Source organism: Podarcis filfolensis (genome assembly GCF_964270895.1).
Source record: "Podarcis filfolensis genome assembly, chromosome: 14".
NCBI classification, from domain to species: Eukaryota; Metazoa; Chordata; class Lepidosauria; order Squamata; family Lacertidae; genus Podarcis; species Podarcis filfolensis.
The window spans coordinates 13,617,190-13,635,268 of record NC_139616.1 but is presented as its reverse complement, the minus strand read 5'-3'; the positions used below and the strand labels follow the sequence as shown (position 1 = coordinate 13,635,268).

Sequence of the window (18,079 nt, the reverse complement as noted above, 5' to 3'; positions counted from 1 at the left end):
AGTTATGTCTTCTTTTTCAGGTTAACCTCTTCTCCACAGGTACGCGGGCGCTGCTACGTCAGGGTCGCTGTTGAAGGGCCAGAAAGGAATTTCCCTGCATTGGCAGGTTTTGCCTTCCCCGTAGCAAAACATCACAACTTTGGTGGTTTCAGGCCTTGGGCGGAATCCTTTAGTCTATCTTCCCTAAGTGGAGGGGGGCATGAAGCGGTGACCCACGCCCCCCTTGTGATGGTGATCTCAGGGTTCCCCGCTAAAGGGGTCTTGAGGGGTGGCATTGGCCATACGCCAAGAAGTTGTCATTGCTCTCTCCTGCGACAGTGGCGAAATGGGGGCGGGCTCTCTGCTTGAACATATGTTCTCCAGAGCCAGCCCAATCCCCACACATTCTGGATAACCCTGATGTCCCCCAGATCCCCGTCTGGGGACCAGGAAGGATAAACGCCCAATGCCTGAGCCAAGGTCTCCCTACAGCTGAAACTTAATAAAGTTGTGGCCAATTTTAATCCCCTAGCACGTTGTCTTGAGTCATTATTCTGCTCGGAGGTCACCTTGGGTTGGGGGGACTCCGCCTGTCCATGCAAATGTATGAATCCACCGTGAAGCAATTTTTTATTGGAGTTTTACAAAAACATAAATTTAAAAGATCATACAAAAAGAAAGAAATACAGTAAAAGAAACAGAAAAATACATAAAATAAGAAAAAGAAGAATAAAAACAAATCCATTTTTGTAACCCTAACTCATTATCTTATTTCCTTGGCCTCCTCACACCTCCCCTTTTTGTATCCCCATTTAAATAATCAAATCAGCAAATCCTTACCCTCTTTCGTTTATCTTAACTCTATATCTTAACATATTATAACTCTATATTTTCATCCATTTTCAGTTCAATTTTGCATACTCTTGTTAACTTTGTTGCTAATGCCACTTATTTTCAATCCAACATCATTTTTAACATTCATTAATTTTACAGTGTTTCTGAAGATAGTCTTTAAATTTCTTCCAGTCTTCTTCCACCAACTCTTCTCCCAGGTCTCGGATTCTGCCAGTCACTTCCGCTAATTCCATATAGCCCATCACCTTCATCTGCCACTCTTCCAGGGTGGGTAAATCTTGTGTCTTCCAATACTTTGCACATCGTGAAGCAATTTTTAGTTCTCCACATTTCTGCATCAGTTTACTTTGAAAAAAAATTATCATGAAAATTCACCAGCGGCCAAACACTACCCTAAAACCACTTCTGCCAGAGGAGAGTCCCCGTGCTTGTAATGTGCATTTAATAAAGGGATTATGGATCTTATGTATTTATGAAGGTCCATAACAGGGTTTTAGCTAACATTTTTGCATCCAAATTTATCTACTGCTTGTTTGCTTTAGCTACTATGAAATAAAGATGGCTAAACTGAAAAACCTTCCAATAAAGAGAATTAGACAGGCATCCCCACCTACCTCCTTCAGGCTGCTTGTATTAATATTTCTGTGGCCAATTGTTATAGGAAATACTTGATCTGAGCATTAATCACCATAAGGAAAAGTCTAGTCTTGCTAAGTGTGTTGCAGATGTTCTTTTAATACACAAACAATGTTGGTTTCATCCATTTATTATTTTAGAATAAAGTTAATCATCTTGTAAAATTCCATCCTCGAAGCACATAAAAATAAAATTATATTTCTACCATGAGTTTGTACAGCGTTATATTCGGGATGCGGTTGTAGTAAATGGATTATTCATTTGTCCTTGGCAAAGCCTGCAAGCAAGCCCTTTGGCAGAAGGTTAGAAGACGTAATAAAAAAATCTGGTGTTTGTCTTTTACCCACAAAGGTCAGCCTTTCAATTTCCTTTGGTGGCCAGAGTTCATCCTCCTCCTTCTCCAAACACCAGAATAGAGGTTTGTTTGCAATAAGGGATCAAGAGATGCAGGAGATTTTAAGCGAGAATTGGTGTTGTGGTGAGACCAGTACATAGGTAATACTATTTTTTTAATTGCATTGTAAACCACTTTGATATTTTTATGACATGGCAGTGAAAAATAATAATAATTTTATAAGAATATAAATAAAACAAAGACACAGCACAAGGCACCACCCTGTGTTCTTGAGTGAGACCATTGGCCCATCTACCACAGCAATATTGGCACTGGCTGGCAACAGCTCTCCAGGGTTTCATAGAATCATAAAATCATAGAATTGTAGAGCTGGAAGGGACCAAGAGGGCCTGGAGGTGGTTGGAAGATGGATGGTGGCTAACAGATTGAGGTTGAATCCTGACAAGACAGAAGTACTGTTTTGGGGGACAGGGGGCAGGTGGGTGGGTGGGATTCCCTGGTCCTGAATGGGGTAACTGTGCCCCTGAAGGACCAGGTGCCAGCCTGGGATTCATTTTGGACTCACGGCTGTCCATGGAGGCGTAGGTCAATTCTGTGTCCAGGGCGGCTGTCTACCAGCTCCATCTGGTATGCAAGCTGAGACCCTACCTGCCTGCGGACTGTCTTGCCAGAGTGGTGCATGCTCTAGTTATCTCCCGCTTGGACTACTGCAATGCACTCTACGTGAGGCTACCTTTGAAGGTGACCCGGAAACTGCAATTAATCCAGAATGCGGCAGCTAGACTGGTGACTGGGAGCGGCTGCCGGGACCACATAACACCGGTCCTGAGAGATCTGCATTGGCTCCCAGTACATTTCTGAGCACAATTCAAAGTGTTGGTGCTGAGCTTTAAAGCCCTAAACGGCCTCGGTCCTGTATACCTGAAGGAGTGTCTCCATCCCTATCGTTCAGCCCGGACACTGAGATCCAGCACAAAGGGCCTTCTGGCGGTTCCCTCATTGCGAGAAGTGAGGTTACAGGGAACCAGGCAGAGGGCCTTCTTGGTAGTGGCGCCCGCCCTGTGGAACACCCTCCCTTCAGATGTGAAGGAAATAAGCAGCTATCTTCGCTTTAAAAGACATCTGAAGGCAGCCCTGTTTAGGGAAGTTTTTAACATTTAATGCTGTATTGTTTTAACACTTGATTGGAAGCCGCCCAAAGCGGCTGGGGAAACTCAGCTAGATGGGCGGGGTATAAATAATAAATTATTATTATTATATCTAGTCCAACCCCCTGCAAAGCAGGAATCAGAAGATGTCAGGGATTGAACCTGGGACCTTCTGCACTGACTGCATGTGTTCTGCCCACTTTGCCCAGATTGTACTTCCCGGTCGTGACAAGGAGACTTGGAAATACAAGTCCTGTGGGCAGCTTTCCAGCATGCTCCTGGTGTGTGTTGCTCTGAGAGTCTCCATGCCGTCAGTGCCAAGTGGAATGTGCCTTTGGGGTCACATGGCCCCTATTTATAGACCACACAGATGCCCTCCCTTCCTCAGCAAGCAAGGTCACTAAACAGGCAGTCCCCCGGGGCTGCCCTTTTGTGTGCCATGGGGGACAAGCACAGAGCCAGCTCCTAAGGACACCCAATAATTTCAGGTTAGTCTCTTGCTAGCTTTTCTTCAGCCTGTGTGCCATGCACCTTAGCTGTCCCTCTAACAGTCCCCAAACCCCTTTGCTTAAGTGTACAGAGGAATTTTCTCCCTTGGCTCATTCCCTTGCGGTCAGGAGGCTAGCAGGCCACAGCAGAGGGGGGAGACGAAGGCCAAAGTCATCTCTCATTCAAAGTACGCAGCACAACATCCCTTCCCCACTTTGGAGGAAAGCTAAAGCAGCCTTGAACTAAACCTCTTACCTAGGGGAAATTGAAAAGGAGAAAACCTTCTTGCCATTACAGGTGAAACCAGGGCTTAATTTGACTTGGGGACCTGATTGTAATGCCAGGAAAAGGCTCACCTCTGAAATATGCAGGTATTTGCAATGAAGTGCCTTGCAGAAAGACAATCTCTCAGTAGTTTGTGTGTGGTGCGCTCAGCATCCTGGAAATTTCATCTTTCTTTCTTATGGAAAAAGCAAGTTCCTACCCCTTATTGTTGTGAACATTAATGGGCAATGCTCTTGAAGTTTCAAAACCCAGCTGAATGGAATTTCTAGTGAGAGGCGAGCCTAGTTTTTTGGTGTTCCTCATAATTAACAGAAACAATCTGAGCTTGCAATCTTATACTCCTTACCTGGGAGTAAATCCCATTGAATTCCCTAGGGTTACGTGTATGATAGTAATTTAATAGGAATTAGGAAATTTATTTGCAGCTGTTTTAGAATTCAACCTTTCCCGATGCAGAATTTCAGGCACCTTGGCAACATTATTCTATACTTCTCAGGTGCTTAAAAGGTCCATGGCCACATTCTCTCTCTGTATATAAGGTGTGGACAATTGTACGATTATCACATACAACTTGCTTGTAAGCCACCTGGATTTTTTGTTTTATGAGTTGTCAAACTAGGCGATACATAATATTTGTATCTGTGCCTATACCTGCCGTTTTTTAAAAATATATATATTAAAAAAAATTGGCAAGTTGCCTGTGTGAGTGAGATATAGTTTGGAACCGTGTCTCCAATATGGTCCTGATCTGGGTATCACTTTCCCCCCTCCCCTCATGGAGCTACAATTCCCAGAGTGGTTTAACAATCAATTCCTCTTCATAGGGAGAGACATGGGTGGCGCAGTGGTCTAAACCACTGAGCCTGTTGGGGTTGCTGATCGAATGTTGGCAGTTTGAATCCCCACAATGGAATGAGTTCCTGTTGCTCTGTCCCAGCTCCTGCCAACCTAGCAGTTTGAAGAAGAGTTTGGATTTGATATCCCACTTTATCACTACCTGAAGGAGTCTCAAAGCGGCTAACATTCTCCTTTCCCTTCCTCCCCCACAACAAACACTCTGTGAGGTGAGTGGGGCTGAGAGACTGGCCCAAGGTCACCCAGCAGCTTCATGTGGAGGAGCAGGGAATCGAACCCGGTTCACCAGATTACGAGTCCACTGCTCTTAACCACTATACCACACTGGCTCTTGAAAGCACACCAGCACAAGTACCACTGCAGTGAGAAGGTAAAGGGTTTTTCCATGCGCTCTGGTTTCTGTCACAGTGTTCCTTTGCGCCAGAAGTGGTTTTAACCCCTTAGTCCCTTTTGACTGAACTTACCTTTACCTTTACCTTCACAGGGAACTCTGAAAATTGTAGCTCTGTGAGGGGTGTAGGGTGGGGGTGTCTCCTAACAACTTTCAGCACCCTTAACAAACTACAACTCCCATAATTCTTTAGGGCAAGCCATGACTGTTTAAAGTGGCTTATCAGCACCTTAAATGCATGCTGTGGATGTGGCTTTTGTCAGTTAGTCTGATGTCATTGCTCCTGTTCTGAAAACTGTGCTTCCCCACATTCCCCCTCTATTACATTACTAGATGAGTTTCAGTCTGGTCCTTTGACTCCTGAGCACAATTCCTGGCTTTTGTCTCCTTCCGAAGCTTCCTATGAGTCAGCTGTGACACAAACATGAGTTTAAAAACCCTTTGCACAATGTGCAGGGTCTCGCAGAAAACACTATGAGAAAATGTTTCTGGTGTGCTTCCCCCCGCCCCCAAAAAAGCTCTCAGAGATTGCTAAATTCTGTACTCAAAGCCCACCCAACCCCTAATCTCCAGACATTTAGCCAGAAGAGCATCTTGCCACACAACCTGAATGAGCCTTGTGGAACACTCAATAATTAAGTTCATGCATCTCGTGTCTAAATCAATTTGGATCTAAGATTAAGGACAGGAGCAAGGGAGCTTCAGAGTGGGCATTTCAACAATTTATTTTCATTTTGACCTGAAGCAAAACAAACTCCTCTAAAATTTATGTAAGGCTAGCATGATCTTCAGTTTGTCAGATCTGGCTTCTTGCCCAGCTCAACTGTTCTTCAGCAAAGTTTGCTGACCTCTTTGAATCACACGTTTCTGTTGTAAAGGCCTACACCTGGCGTGTGTCTTCCCCCCTGACAGATCCTGAGAAATAAAATGGAGGTTCTTCACAGCAGCTGAAAATGGCCTCTGTAGAAATGTCATTGTCCAGAGAATGAACTCTGTGTGTCTCTGTGTGTAATCTGTTTCTGTGACATCGGTACAGTTTAAGTTTCTATTAAAAATAATTTCTCTTCACGGGAACTCACGGGTTCATTTCACTCATGTATCTGCTTGAGAATTAAGACATTTGTCCAAAGCACAGGCAAAGAGTGGAAAGAATAAGCCACAAAACTCTTGTTTGGTATGATTGGATAATTCCTTTTGTATACTAGGGTTTTATTCTGTAAGAGTTTCCACATTTTGCTAGCCTAAAGAAAATCCAATAACTTTGCTGACCTTTACAATTTAAATCATGGCCTGTTTAACTGTAATCCATGTGCCCAATTTGTTTGTAATTAGGAATATCTCTCAATTCAGGCTGCATCTATGGCCTGGAAGAGTCTATGAAACTTGCTAGCTTGTAGTTTTGCATTAATTGCCCTTTTCAGGCAAATTGCCGTAGGAAACTCCCGGGTTTCTTTCCCCAGCCTAGTAGACAGTTGAGGTAAGTTGATTCCATGTCAGGTTCCTGGGCTTGCCAACATGTCTGTAGCCTCTGCTTTTAGAATCAAAAAATCTGGTTTAGCAGCTGATAATTTCACAGATACACATATTTCCAGAATGACTTTCAAGCATTTGCGACTTTGCGGTTCTGCCTCACTGAGGGATAGCATGAACTAAGTGCAAGGTAATTAAAAACTTGTATACCTGCAGGGCAACTGGACCAACATCAAGTGCAGAGGGCTTTGTTTCTGGAACTGCCAAGATGGCAGGCTTGGTGCGATGTGCTAGCAACTCTTCATTGCCCTTCCTGCTGACATTAAACACAAGGACGTTCCAGCCATCAACTGGACAACGCTCTTTCAAAACTTTCCCTACTTTATGGAGTGACCAGTCGGCAAAAGGTACAGTGTGTCCTTGAGTGGCCTAAAACACTTTTCTCATACTGATAATATGAAAACGAACGCCTCTTTTTCTTCTTCCTCATCTTCCTTCGATGGCATCTATAATGAAAAATATTGCCATATTTCCAAAACTGATAGCGTCACACAGTCCATTGACAGGGACCATGAAAAGAATTTGAAAATTCTTCACTTGTGCGCCTAATATAACATCTGACATTCAACAGTGGGTTTTAGCCCAGTCACTGAGGTCCACTTCTGAGGGTTTTTTGGCGGTTCCCTCACTGCGAGAAGTAAAGTTACAGGGAACCAGGCAGAGGGCCTTCTTGGCAATGGCACCTGCCCTGTGGAACGCCCTCCCACCAGATGTCAAGGAGATAAAGAATTACACAACTTTTAGAAAACATCTGAAGGCAGCCCTGTTCAGGAAAAGTTTTTATTGCCTGACATTTTTTTATTTTTCATATTTTGCTGGAAGCCGCCCAGAGTGGTTGGGGAACAAGGAAGGCATAAAAGTTGACATTGGCGGATAGGTAAATGGCGTTTCCGTGCGCTCTGGCTTCTGTCACACAGCGGTTCCTATTTATCTACTTGCACTGGTGTGCTTTCGAACTGCTAGGTTGGCAGGAGCTGGGACAGAGCAACAGGAGCTCACCCCATCGTGGAGATTCGAACCGCTGACCTTCTGATCAGCAGGCTCAAGAGGCTCAGTGGTTTAGACCACAGTGCCACCCATGTCCCATACCCATGACCTGCTTCTGTCATGGTGTTCCATTGCACCAGAAGCGGTTTAGTCATGCTGGCCACATGACGCAGAAATCTGTCTGTGGACAAATGCCAGCTTTCTCGGCCTGAAGCAAGATGAGTGCCGCAACACCATAGTCGCCTTTGACTGGACTTAGCTATCCAGGGGTCCTAATGCCCCATTAGCCCTAAGGGGCTAGCCTCCACTGTCCCCTACAATCTTTAAGCCTGGTTGTCTCTTCTTTCCTCAAGGAGTTTGAAACTGACACAGATGAAGCAACCTCAGTCCATTTGCCCAGCTGGGGTTTAATCTTCCCCCCTCCAGCTTCAGCTTCCCCCCTCCATGTTCTTCATGTCTCCCTCAGGGAGGGGAACATGGCCTCTACAAAATGCCAACCACAAGCAATATTTCCTAGGCAAATAGGTCAAGCCTGTACTACCTTGTGAAAGGACTGCCTTTAACCCGAAGGAGATGTCTGGAAAATTCAGAAGGGGATGATGTAATGGATCCTTTGAGGATTGGATAAAGTATGAGTTGCTAACCTTTGGGGGCTCATTTGGAAATCTGAAAACTTTTGTAGCACCAACACAAAATGGCCGTCATGGGGCCATGGCTAGTTATTAAATGGCTGCTGTTTGCTAGTTACAAAGAACAAGCAACTTCCTCAAGAAACAAAGTGGAACTGGGGCCTAAAGCCCAGAACACAAAGCCACTGTGTTGTACCTCACAAACAAAACATGCATTAAATAATTGGTCTTCGGCAGGCAGGTCAGGACTGACTGCTGGGTTGCGGCCTGATCTATGGTGGGTCACAACACCAGCACTACTACTCCACAAAAAAATATAGTTTAAAAAGCAAGAAATGGATCCTCAAATGCATGTTGAAGGCAGGTCCTGGGTCTTAAAAGTTCAGAAAGAGCTGCATTACATGCTGTGTTATTAGAGAGGCAACTGGCATTTCCCCCCTATTATTTAATGGGGAATGTAGGATAGAACGTACATCTCAGTCATCAGGGTTTCAGTAACATTACTCTGTGATTCAGCCAAACTTTGTTCAAAGACACATGACATTTAACAGTTCTCCAGTGTAATCTGAGTTGGGTTTCTTTGCAACATAATCATCAGGTTAGTTTCTGAACTCCACATTCTTCAAATAGCTTCCTAAGTTGTGTTATTGGTCGTGGTTACTTGCTCGGTAGTCATAATTAAAAAAAGAAAACAGATGAAAACAGTTCTGCAATGGCAGATAAGGCATTTGGTTTCTGACAGGGAGGATATTGATTAATGGCTAAGAATGGAACTCTCATCCTTTAGAAATGAGGGGGGAAAGTCTTCATGGAGTTCAATAGTCAATAGTGATTAATAGATTATGACAGTTGGACTATGTATAAGACTAACCTGCTTTCTGAGTGCCAATATTAAATTTAAGTGCTTTTTTATTACCAGTATGTATCCCTCATTCTGTATCCTGGGAGGACTCTCCAGATGTTGCTGGACTCCATCCCAACAGTCCCAAGCAGCATGGTCAGGAATAATGGGAGTTGTAGTCCAACAATGTGTGCATCAGGGATGTCAGGGAATTCTGAGGAAAACAGAAATGGGAGCAGAAATTGCCAATGTTCATTTATTCGCCCCATGTCTAGAATGGAAACCAATCCAGCGAATACAATTCGTATTCCCTGTTGTTGCTTTCAGTCCGCAAACAATATGTAATTGATTATGCTTCCCTGCAGTTTGCATTGTGTTTCTTTTGCATTTAAGTTAATGGGATAGAATAACACAGTGACGTTGTAATTTCACTACAGCGCATAGCAAAATGAATAATGTAGTTTTTGGCAGAATCCCATCTGTAGCAGAACAGAAACAGTGTTGCACTGTGCAATGTGGAATGGAAACTAATGCATTCTTACCACTCTAATCTAGATAAGTCCATAGGACTGAACAGCAAAATTCTCGCACAATATTTCTGAATCCAGAGAGGCTCAACCATGTTTTCATTTTTTTATACTAGACTCACTGAAGCACTGTTGGCAGTGTTGGCAGTGAACCCCTGCCCCTTCCGGTAGCTTCTAAACAATGTTAGGATATTGTTGACTGGATATTAGAGACTTGCTATCTTGCCGATCAGAAGGTCGGCAGTTCAAATCCCCGCCACGGGGTGAGCTCCCGTTGCTCGGTCCCTGCTCCTGCAAACCTAGGAGTTCGAAAGCACATCAAAGTGCAAGTAGATAAATAGGTACCGCTCCAGTGGGAAGGTAAACGTTGTTTCCGTGCGCTGCTCTGGTTCGCCAGAAGCAGCTTAGTCATGCCGGCCACATGACCCGGAAGCTGTACGCTGGCTCCCTCGGCCAATAAAGCGAGATGAGCGCCGCAACCCCAGAGTCAGTCACGACTGGACCTAATGGTCAGGGGTCCCTTTACCTTTACCTATCTGTAAAACAGGTGTTATGTGTCCAAAATCTGCCCATTATCTGTAGCCCTTTACACTGAATGAGCTTTTGTACCATATTCTCAGCAACACGGTATAATCAGTATCAATGGAATATATACAGTGGAAGCTCGGTTTTCGAATGTAAGTCCGTTCAACTTCAGAAATGTTCAAAAACCGAAAATAAAAGGGCAGTTGGCAAAGTGAACAGTGAAAATGTAAAAATGTGCCACGGAAGCTGTTGGACTTCTGAAAATCATTCAAAAACAGAAGCATTCACTTCCAGGTTGTCGGCGTTTGGGTTCCGAATTGTTCGGCTTCCAAAGTGTTCGACAACCGAGGTTCCATTGCATATTTAAAGTTACTTAGCATAGTTTTATAAATAAATAACAGATATGTTACGAAAGACTTGGGGTATAATCACTATTTTTCTAGAAAAAGAGGTGCCAGAACTTACCATGACCACCTCTCTTGTTCTCTTTTAATGACAATGGCGGCTACCAGAGAGGTGCCGGAACTGAGTTCCAGCAAGTTCCAGATGAAAAAAAAAGCCCTGTTTTTAGCATTATAAAACTGAATCGGCAAGGAAAGAAGCCAGCAGTCAGCCGCCTCTGGACATTGTACAGGTTATCAGCCCTGGATCTTGCTCAGATGGTATGATGTGCAATGAAACATACAAGAGAGTCATTGCCAAGGTTTACATCAAAGGAAGAATTCATAAGGTTTACTGAAAAGCCCTGCTCTGAGTGTTCTGCTGCCAACTGATCCACCAGCCTCATGTGAATGGTGTTTTTTTTCTATAGAAGGAAGATGAACCTGAGGGGGCCTCTCATCTGTTCAGTGTGGGGCAGGATGTGTAGAAAAGTAGGCATATTTGTTTCTTATGGCGAATGCTGTGTATTTGCTAGGATTTTTTTATTTTTTAAAAAAACCTTAAACGTCCAAGAAGAGCTGAATTCTGCGACCAGTATAAAACTAGGCAAATTTGCATGATTTCTCTTTTGAGTGTGCATTATTTACTATGCAGTTTTTCCCAGTTTGCATCACTTATTCCAGTTTTCAGGGCATCGAAATCTCTTCTTCCAGTCATTGTTCATCTGCCCCTATTCTGACTTCTGAGATTTCAGCAGACCTTGCTTACGTACTTTCAGGTGTATATTTTGCAAGCTTTAGAGCTAAGTACTTGCTCGTCTTTAAAAAAACGAATGTCTCTGTGAAATGTTGGAAGGTATGTCGGTTTGATAAAAGGGTCTCTGCAACATGAAAATTTTGCAACATCCTGGCCTTCCAGCACAATTAGATCAATAGCATTGATAGTAACGCCAATATTATTTTGGATCCTGTCACTTTGCATTTCCTATACTGCATACAGTTCAGTACCATCCACTAACGGCTTGAAGAATGGCTTTCCTTTTCCTGAAGTTATCCTTAGCCAAAAATCTCACAACATTTTGCACTTATTGCATACAGAGAGGTCCAGGTCTTTGGCCAGTTGATGTAGCTCAGCCTCACAGTTCATTCCTCCCTCATGCCAGGGATGGAAAGATCTGTCATTTACGGTTTTCCCCATCTTAAATTCAATTCTCCACATTTTGCAGTGATTTGCGAAACATATTTTTTTAAAAAAACCTTAATGTAAACATTTTTGCAAGCAATTTCCCCTAATACAGTGGTTCCTCAGGTTACATACGCTTCAGGTTACATACGCTTCAGGTTACAGACTCCGCTAACCCAGAAATAATTCTTCAGGCTAAGAACTTTGCTTCAGGATGAGAACAGAAATCGTGCTCTGGCAGTGCAGCGGCAGCAGGAGGCCCCATTAGCTAAAGTGGTGCTTCAGGTTAAGAACAGTTTCAGGTTAAGTACAGACCTCCGGAACGAATTAAGTACTTAACCAGAGGTACCACTGTAGAATGTATTTGTCAAACTGTTTTCACCAATACCTTCATTTTTATGCACACTTTCCCCTAAAATATGCATTTTTGTAAACATGCTTACCTGAAGAAATGCATCACTAAATCCGCAGAAGTGCGACTTTTGAAGGATAGTTATGTTTGGGTTTGCATATTGCATCAGAAAGTTTTTAAATGCATACTAAATCGAAATTCCCCCTCGCAACTTTGTTTGCTGTGGTTTTTGCTTATGACTTTTTTTTATAAAAAAATTCCTTATTATTATCCTACACTTGGCCAGAAATCCGCAGTTGCTCGTCTGCCAATTCAGGTAGCTCGTATAATATTGCAAGGAGCCTTTCTTTAAGGTCCAGTGATTGTTCTTCACCTGTAGCCCTGCTACAGAGATTAATGCTTTTTTTATAGTCACTCTTCTCTGTTTCTTATTAGCATCCAGTTTACATATCTTGTGTCAAGCGCTGGAAGCCATTACCTTTCAAGGTCGGACCCAAGGGCGTGCCTGCAGATTTTTCAAATTATATTTGCGTCTCAAAAGAAATCAGTTTGCTTCTAGGGAAAGTGAAACAAAATAATGTTATCAAGGTAGTGTTTTAAGGATTCCTTTCTTCATTGTAGGGGGTCTCCCAGGTCCGATTTAGGACTGCACTCCATTTGCTTGTTTTTCACACCAGAGGGCCTGTGTGCTGGAGATGTCGGACTTAGACCCAGGTTCAAAGTCCTGCTTGGCCACAAAGCTTATTAAGCATAACTTCATTCAAGTGGGGTTATGGTAATGAAAGAATGAAGGGGTCTGTTAGGAGCCAGCCAGCAATAAATCACACGGAGTAAGGGAAGTTGGTGACAGTAGCCACGAAATTAAAATGCGCCTGCTTCTTGGGAGAAAAGCAATGACAAACCTAAACAGCATCTTAAAAAGCAGAGACATCACCTTGCCAACAAAGGTCCGTATAGTAAAAGCTATGGTTTTCCCAGTAGTGATGTATGGAAGTGAGAGTTGGACCATAAAGAAGGCTGATCGCCAAGGAATTGATGCTTTTGAATGATGGTGGAGGAGACTCTTGAGAGTCCCATGGACTGCAAGAAGATCAAACCTATCCATTCTGAAGGAAATCAGCCCTGAGTGCTCACTGGAAGGACAGATGGTGAAGCTGAGGCTCCAAGACTTTGGCCATCTCATGAGAAGAGAAGACTCCCTGGAAAAGACCCTGATGTTGGGAAAGATGGAGGGCACAAGGAGAAGGGGATGACAGAGGACGAGATGGTTGGATAGTGTTCTCAAAGCTACCAGCATGAGTTTGACCAAACTGCAAGAGGCAGTGGAAGACAGGAGTGCCTGGCGTGCTCTGGTCCATGGGGTCACGAAGAGTCAGGCACGACTAAACGACTAAACGACTAAACGACTAAACGACGATGAAGGGAAGTTAGTTCTTTATTAGAAGAAACAAAGTCTACTCACGAGTGCCAGGCCTACTGAGTCCAGCATCTCTCCTGGGTAGGTCTTACACCTGTGAGGCAGTTGTGGAGGCTAAAGGTCCCTGCCTGCCCACAGCTGCCTAAGTCTCTCCCAAGTCCTTCCCAATCAATCTGAGACTATGCCAGTGTGCCTGTCTTTGCTCCTTTTGCTTCATACCTCTCCTGGTCCTGGAAGACCAGGGGAGAGGGGAGCTGGTTGCAGCAGAAGTGGGAGACATGCCTGCTGAACGCCTTCTATACCATGAAGCTCGTGCCAGAAATTAAGAAAAAATATATCTGTGAAAGTTAGTTGATTATTTCCGATTTTAATGTTTCTATTTGGTTTTTTATTGTATACAGAATCCCAGGATTCTTTGGGTGAAGCCATGTGCTTCAAATATATAGAGAGTGCAGAGCTTTAACCATAGCCTTTCCTTTGGCTTTCAGTTTCATTCTGCAATTTACTTGCTACAATCGGGTAAAGATAACCATAAAGAAACAATGGCATACGAAATGTTCTTTAGTTTATGCTTACAAGAACAGTAGTTTAGCTTTATTTTAGCACGTTCCAGAACATGATTTCCCAATGAGATAAAGTAAGCAAAGCAAAAGTCAATTTAAAACAAGAGTTTAATGACTAAGAAGAGGGTTTGGAAATGTGCAGTGATGGCTTTGTAGTGGAGAAATATTGGACAAAACTATGTATACACTAACTGATTTCAGACTTGCGGGAAATGTTGCCCCAAATGTCACACTGACATCGTAATTATACAGAGAAAGGAGAAAGTTGTAAGAATATAAACAGGTTGGTAAGGGGAGGTGATAGAGCAGAGGTTGATATGCCAAAGCTCTGAGAGTTGATTTTTTACTAGGGCTTAATGCACATCATGCATTTAAAGCATATTGCTTCCCCTAAATATTCCTGAGAACTATAGTTTATACCTTACAGAGCTGCCAACATCATCATCAGTGCTATTTTTCTAGAAAAAGAGGTGCTGGAACTCACCATGAATGCCTCCCTTGTTCTGTTAGAAAGGCAATGTTCTCTTAGAAAGACCTTTAAAGCCCTAAATGGCCTCAGTCCAGGATTTCTGAAGGAGCGTCTCCACCCCCATTGTTCTACCCGGACACTGAGGTCCAACTCCGAGGGCCTTCTGGCGGTTCCCTCACTTCAAGAAGTGAGGTTACAGGGAACCAGGGAGAGGGCCTTCTCGGTAGTGGCGCCCACTCTGTGGAACGCCCTCCCCATCAGATGTCAAGGAAATAAACAACTATCTGACTTTTTGAAGACATCTGAAGGCAACCCTGTTTAGGGAAGTTTTTAATGTTTGATGCATTAGTGTATTTTAATATTTGGTGGAAGCCGCCCAGAGTGGCTGGGGAAGCCCAGCCAGATGGGCGGGGTGTAATTAATAAATTATTATTATTATTATTATTATTATTATTATTATTATTATTATCACCCACCAACTGCGGAATAGAGTCCAGATGTGCTGGAACTGAGTTCTGATGAGTCCCAGCTGTTTAAAAAAGCCCCGATTCTTCTTATTATTATTTGGTTGCTTTCTTTGTGAAAATGACCCAAAGCGACATATAAACACAAAGTACACACTAAATCTAAATACACAACCAGTAAAAAACTTTTTTAAAAAAAGCCCTCATCTATACAAATAAAAAATAGGTCTTACAGATCCTGCCCCACTAAAAGAGGCTACTAGTATTTAAAACCCTTCAAATTAAAGGTCCAAGTAAAAAAAAGAAAGCTTTTGCCAGGCACCTAAAAATAGATGAAGATGGCGCCGAGTGAACCCCGCTGAGGAAAGCATTCCATAAGAAGGGGGACACTCAAAACAGACTTCTCCACAGTGGCACCTCATTTGAAGAATCCCTTCCCCTTAGATTTATGACCTGTGCTGGTATTGCCATCATTTTGATGCAAGATCCAAACATACCTGCTTACCTTGGTGTTTAAAGACTTTTAAGCTGTTGTTTCATCAGCTTGCCCTGTTATCTTAACTGTTTTAATTCTATTTTGCTGCATTTTTATTATGTGTTTTATGGCTGGATGGTGTTTTTTGGACTGTAGGGGCTGTTTGTTATATTTATGCACCCTACTTTGGTCTTGATAGGCGAAGGGCACGTTCTTAATATGTTTTCAATAAATAATGAAAAAGAGTTCTAAGGTGGGAACTAGCAAGGAAACCACCCTTTGGAAATGGCTGTTCACAGCTGTGTTTCTTGAGGGCTTAAGTGAGCATCCTTAAATGTGCTACAGCTAGCGAATGAATTTGCATCTGAAACCCCCTGTTCCGTTTTCCTGCAATTTATCTAATAGTGACTGGTATCAGTATAGAATTTTGACATGAAGCCCTAAATGACTTAGCCCCAGATAATTTACAGATTCTCTGAGGTCAGGGCCATCTTACCCATAGGCGCTAGGGGTGTGGTGCATCCGGGCGCCAGTCTCTCGGGGGCGCCAGGCCAAAAGTCCGGGGCCCGAGAGTTGAGTCCGGGGAAGAGCCCGCCGTTTGGTCAGAGCACCACGGTGGGCTCTTCTGCTGCTGGCAGCTCTGCGCTGCAAGTTCGGGGGCAACCAAGCCAGCGAGACAGTGAGGTGGCTGGCCGGCTCCATCCTCCTGCGCGCCTGGGGCTGGGCAACCTGCCGGGTGGATCTTTGCACCCCAGCGCCACATATGCTTAAGACAGCCCTGTCTCAGGTGTTAAGATCTGCAGAGGAGATGCCCTTATGGTAATTCCTGGGGTGGCACAGGAGGGGACCTTCTCTATAGCCGCCTCTAAATGTGGAAATCCCTTCCCGCAGAGGCACATCTGGTACCTTCAAAATAAAGTGCCTTTGACACTTGAGGTCTATATTTTTAGGACCCACCTTATTCTTGTGGTTGTAACTTATTTTACACTGGTGGGTAATAAATAAAATTGTTGCTGTTGTTATCATTATCGTTACAGTGGTACCTCGGGTTACATACGCTTCAGGTTACAGACGCTTCAGGTTACAGACTCCGCTAACCCAGAAATAGTACCTCGGGTTAAGAACTTTGCTTCAGGATGAGAACAGAAATCGTGCTCCGGTGGCGCGGCGGCAGCAGGAGGCCCCATTAGCTAAAGTGGTGTTTCAGGTTAAGAACAGTTTCAGGTTAAGAACGGACCTCCGGAATGAATTAAGTACTTAACCCGAGGCACCACTGTATCATTATCATTATGTTACTCAAAAGGTAGGATGTTGCCGTGTTTAATCTTTAAACCCTGCCCCTGGTGTTATGTTTCCATCTTCAACCTGCATGTTGGGCAGACTCTCCAAGTGCCCATATTTTCCAGAGATGGTCCTGGATTTTCAGAAGCTGTCTCAGTTTCCAATGGGATCCCAGAATGTCCCACTTCCGCTGAGGACATCCCTATTTTCATCAGAGAAATATTGGAGGGTATGGTAGGACATCCCTATTTTTGCTGGAGAAATGTTGGAGCGTATGGAGTTATGCGACCCCCCGAGTCAAGGAGATAAGTAACTACAGTGTTACCTTGGGTTACACACGCTTCAGGTTACAGACTCCACTAACCCAGAAATAGTGCTTCAGGTTAAGAACTTTGCTTTAGAATGAGAACAGAAATTGTGCTCCGGTGGCGCGGCAGCAGCAGGAGGCCCCATTAGCTAAAGTGGTGCTTCAAGTTAAGAACAGTTTCAGGTTAAGTACGGGCCTCTGGAACGAATTAAGTACCCAAGGTACCACTGTATACAACTTTTTGTGGATATCTGCAGGCAGTCCTGTATCAGGAAGTTTTAAAAATATTTAATGTTCTATTATATTTCTATGTGAGTTGGAAGCTGCTCAGAGTGTCTGGGGCAACCTAATTAGATGGGTCGGGTAACATCATCATCATCAACAACAACAACAATAGACCAGGACATCCCTGTTTTCATTGGAGGAATGTTGAAGGTTAAGGTTGGGTGTGATTGTCTGCAAAGGAACTCCCAACACTTCTTTGCAGACAACCGTTACAAATAATTGCAGTTAACTCAAACCAGGGGGTGAGGGTGGGGAAAACTCTTCTTGACACCATCGTCTTTTTATTTATTTATTTATTACCGCCCCCCCCCCCCGGAGTCTGAATCCTAGACTTGCCGAGTTAAGGTTGTCTCGTCATTCCTTGTGGCCTCCTCTCCCACACCTTTTCCCCACTCGGAGTAAACAGCATGAAAACTTTTGTAAGCAGCATCCCAGCCAAGCCTTTTATAAACTAAACTTTAATTTGTTATTCTTTTGGCATCCACCAGAGTGTTCGTGTGACTGTGTGGGTTGGCTGTGGAACTGAGCACTGCAAAAACTTTCAGCGGTGGAATGTCTCATTTGGCGGTGGCTCTGTGTCACTAACCAAACACACACGACCCCACCATATGCATCTAACCCCATGGAGGGCAATCGGTGGAAATGTTTGGTTGTTAGTAAAGAGGTCTCAATTGTGAGCGAGGTCTTACAGAGTCGGCCACTTAGCTTTGGAGGAAGAGGCGAAGATCCACTTGGTTTTTTCACTATAACTGGGACAATAAACAGTTACTGAAAGCAATAGGAAATGGAGGGGGAAGATATTTTTCTAGCTTTTTCTTCCTAGTACGCTAGAGAGAACAGAGAAATGAGGGGGGCTTGTTACAGTAAATAT

The 18,079-nt window shown here is 43.7% G+C and overlaps 1 protein-coding gene across 2 annotated transcripts in view; it reads left to right on the top strand.

Moving 5' to 3' along the window:
• The first annotated feature begins 3,111 nt into the window (after window positions 1-3,111).
• The window catches only part of LOC310749431 (NAD(P) transhydrogenase, mitochondrial-like), a 76,731-nt gene continuing 61,763 nt past the window's right edge, over window positions 3,112-18,079 (top strand). The window contains exons 1-2 of one of the 2 annotated variants that reach the window (XM_083586338.1): window positions 3,112-3,461; window positions 6,680-6,870. In XM_083586338.1, coding sequence (XP_083442464.1) covers window positions 6,732-6,870 — 139 coding nt within the window. In that variant the 5' untranslated portion in view covers window positions 3,112-3,461; window positions 6,680-6,731. The remainder of the gene's footprint in view (window positions 3,462-6,679; window positions 6,871-18,079) is intronic. The other variant, XM_083586339.1, reaches the window with a different exon arrangement.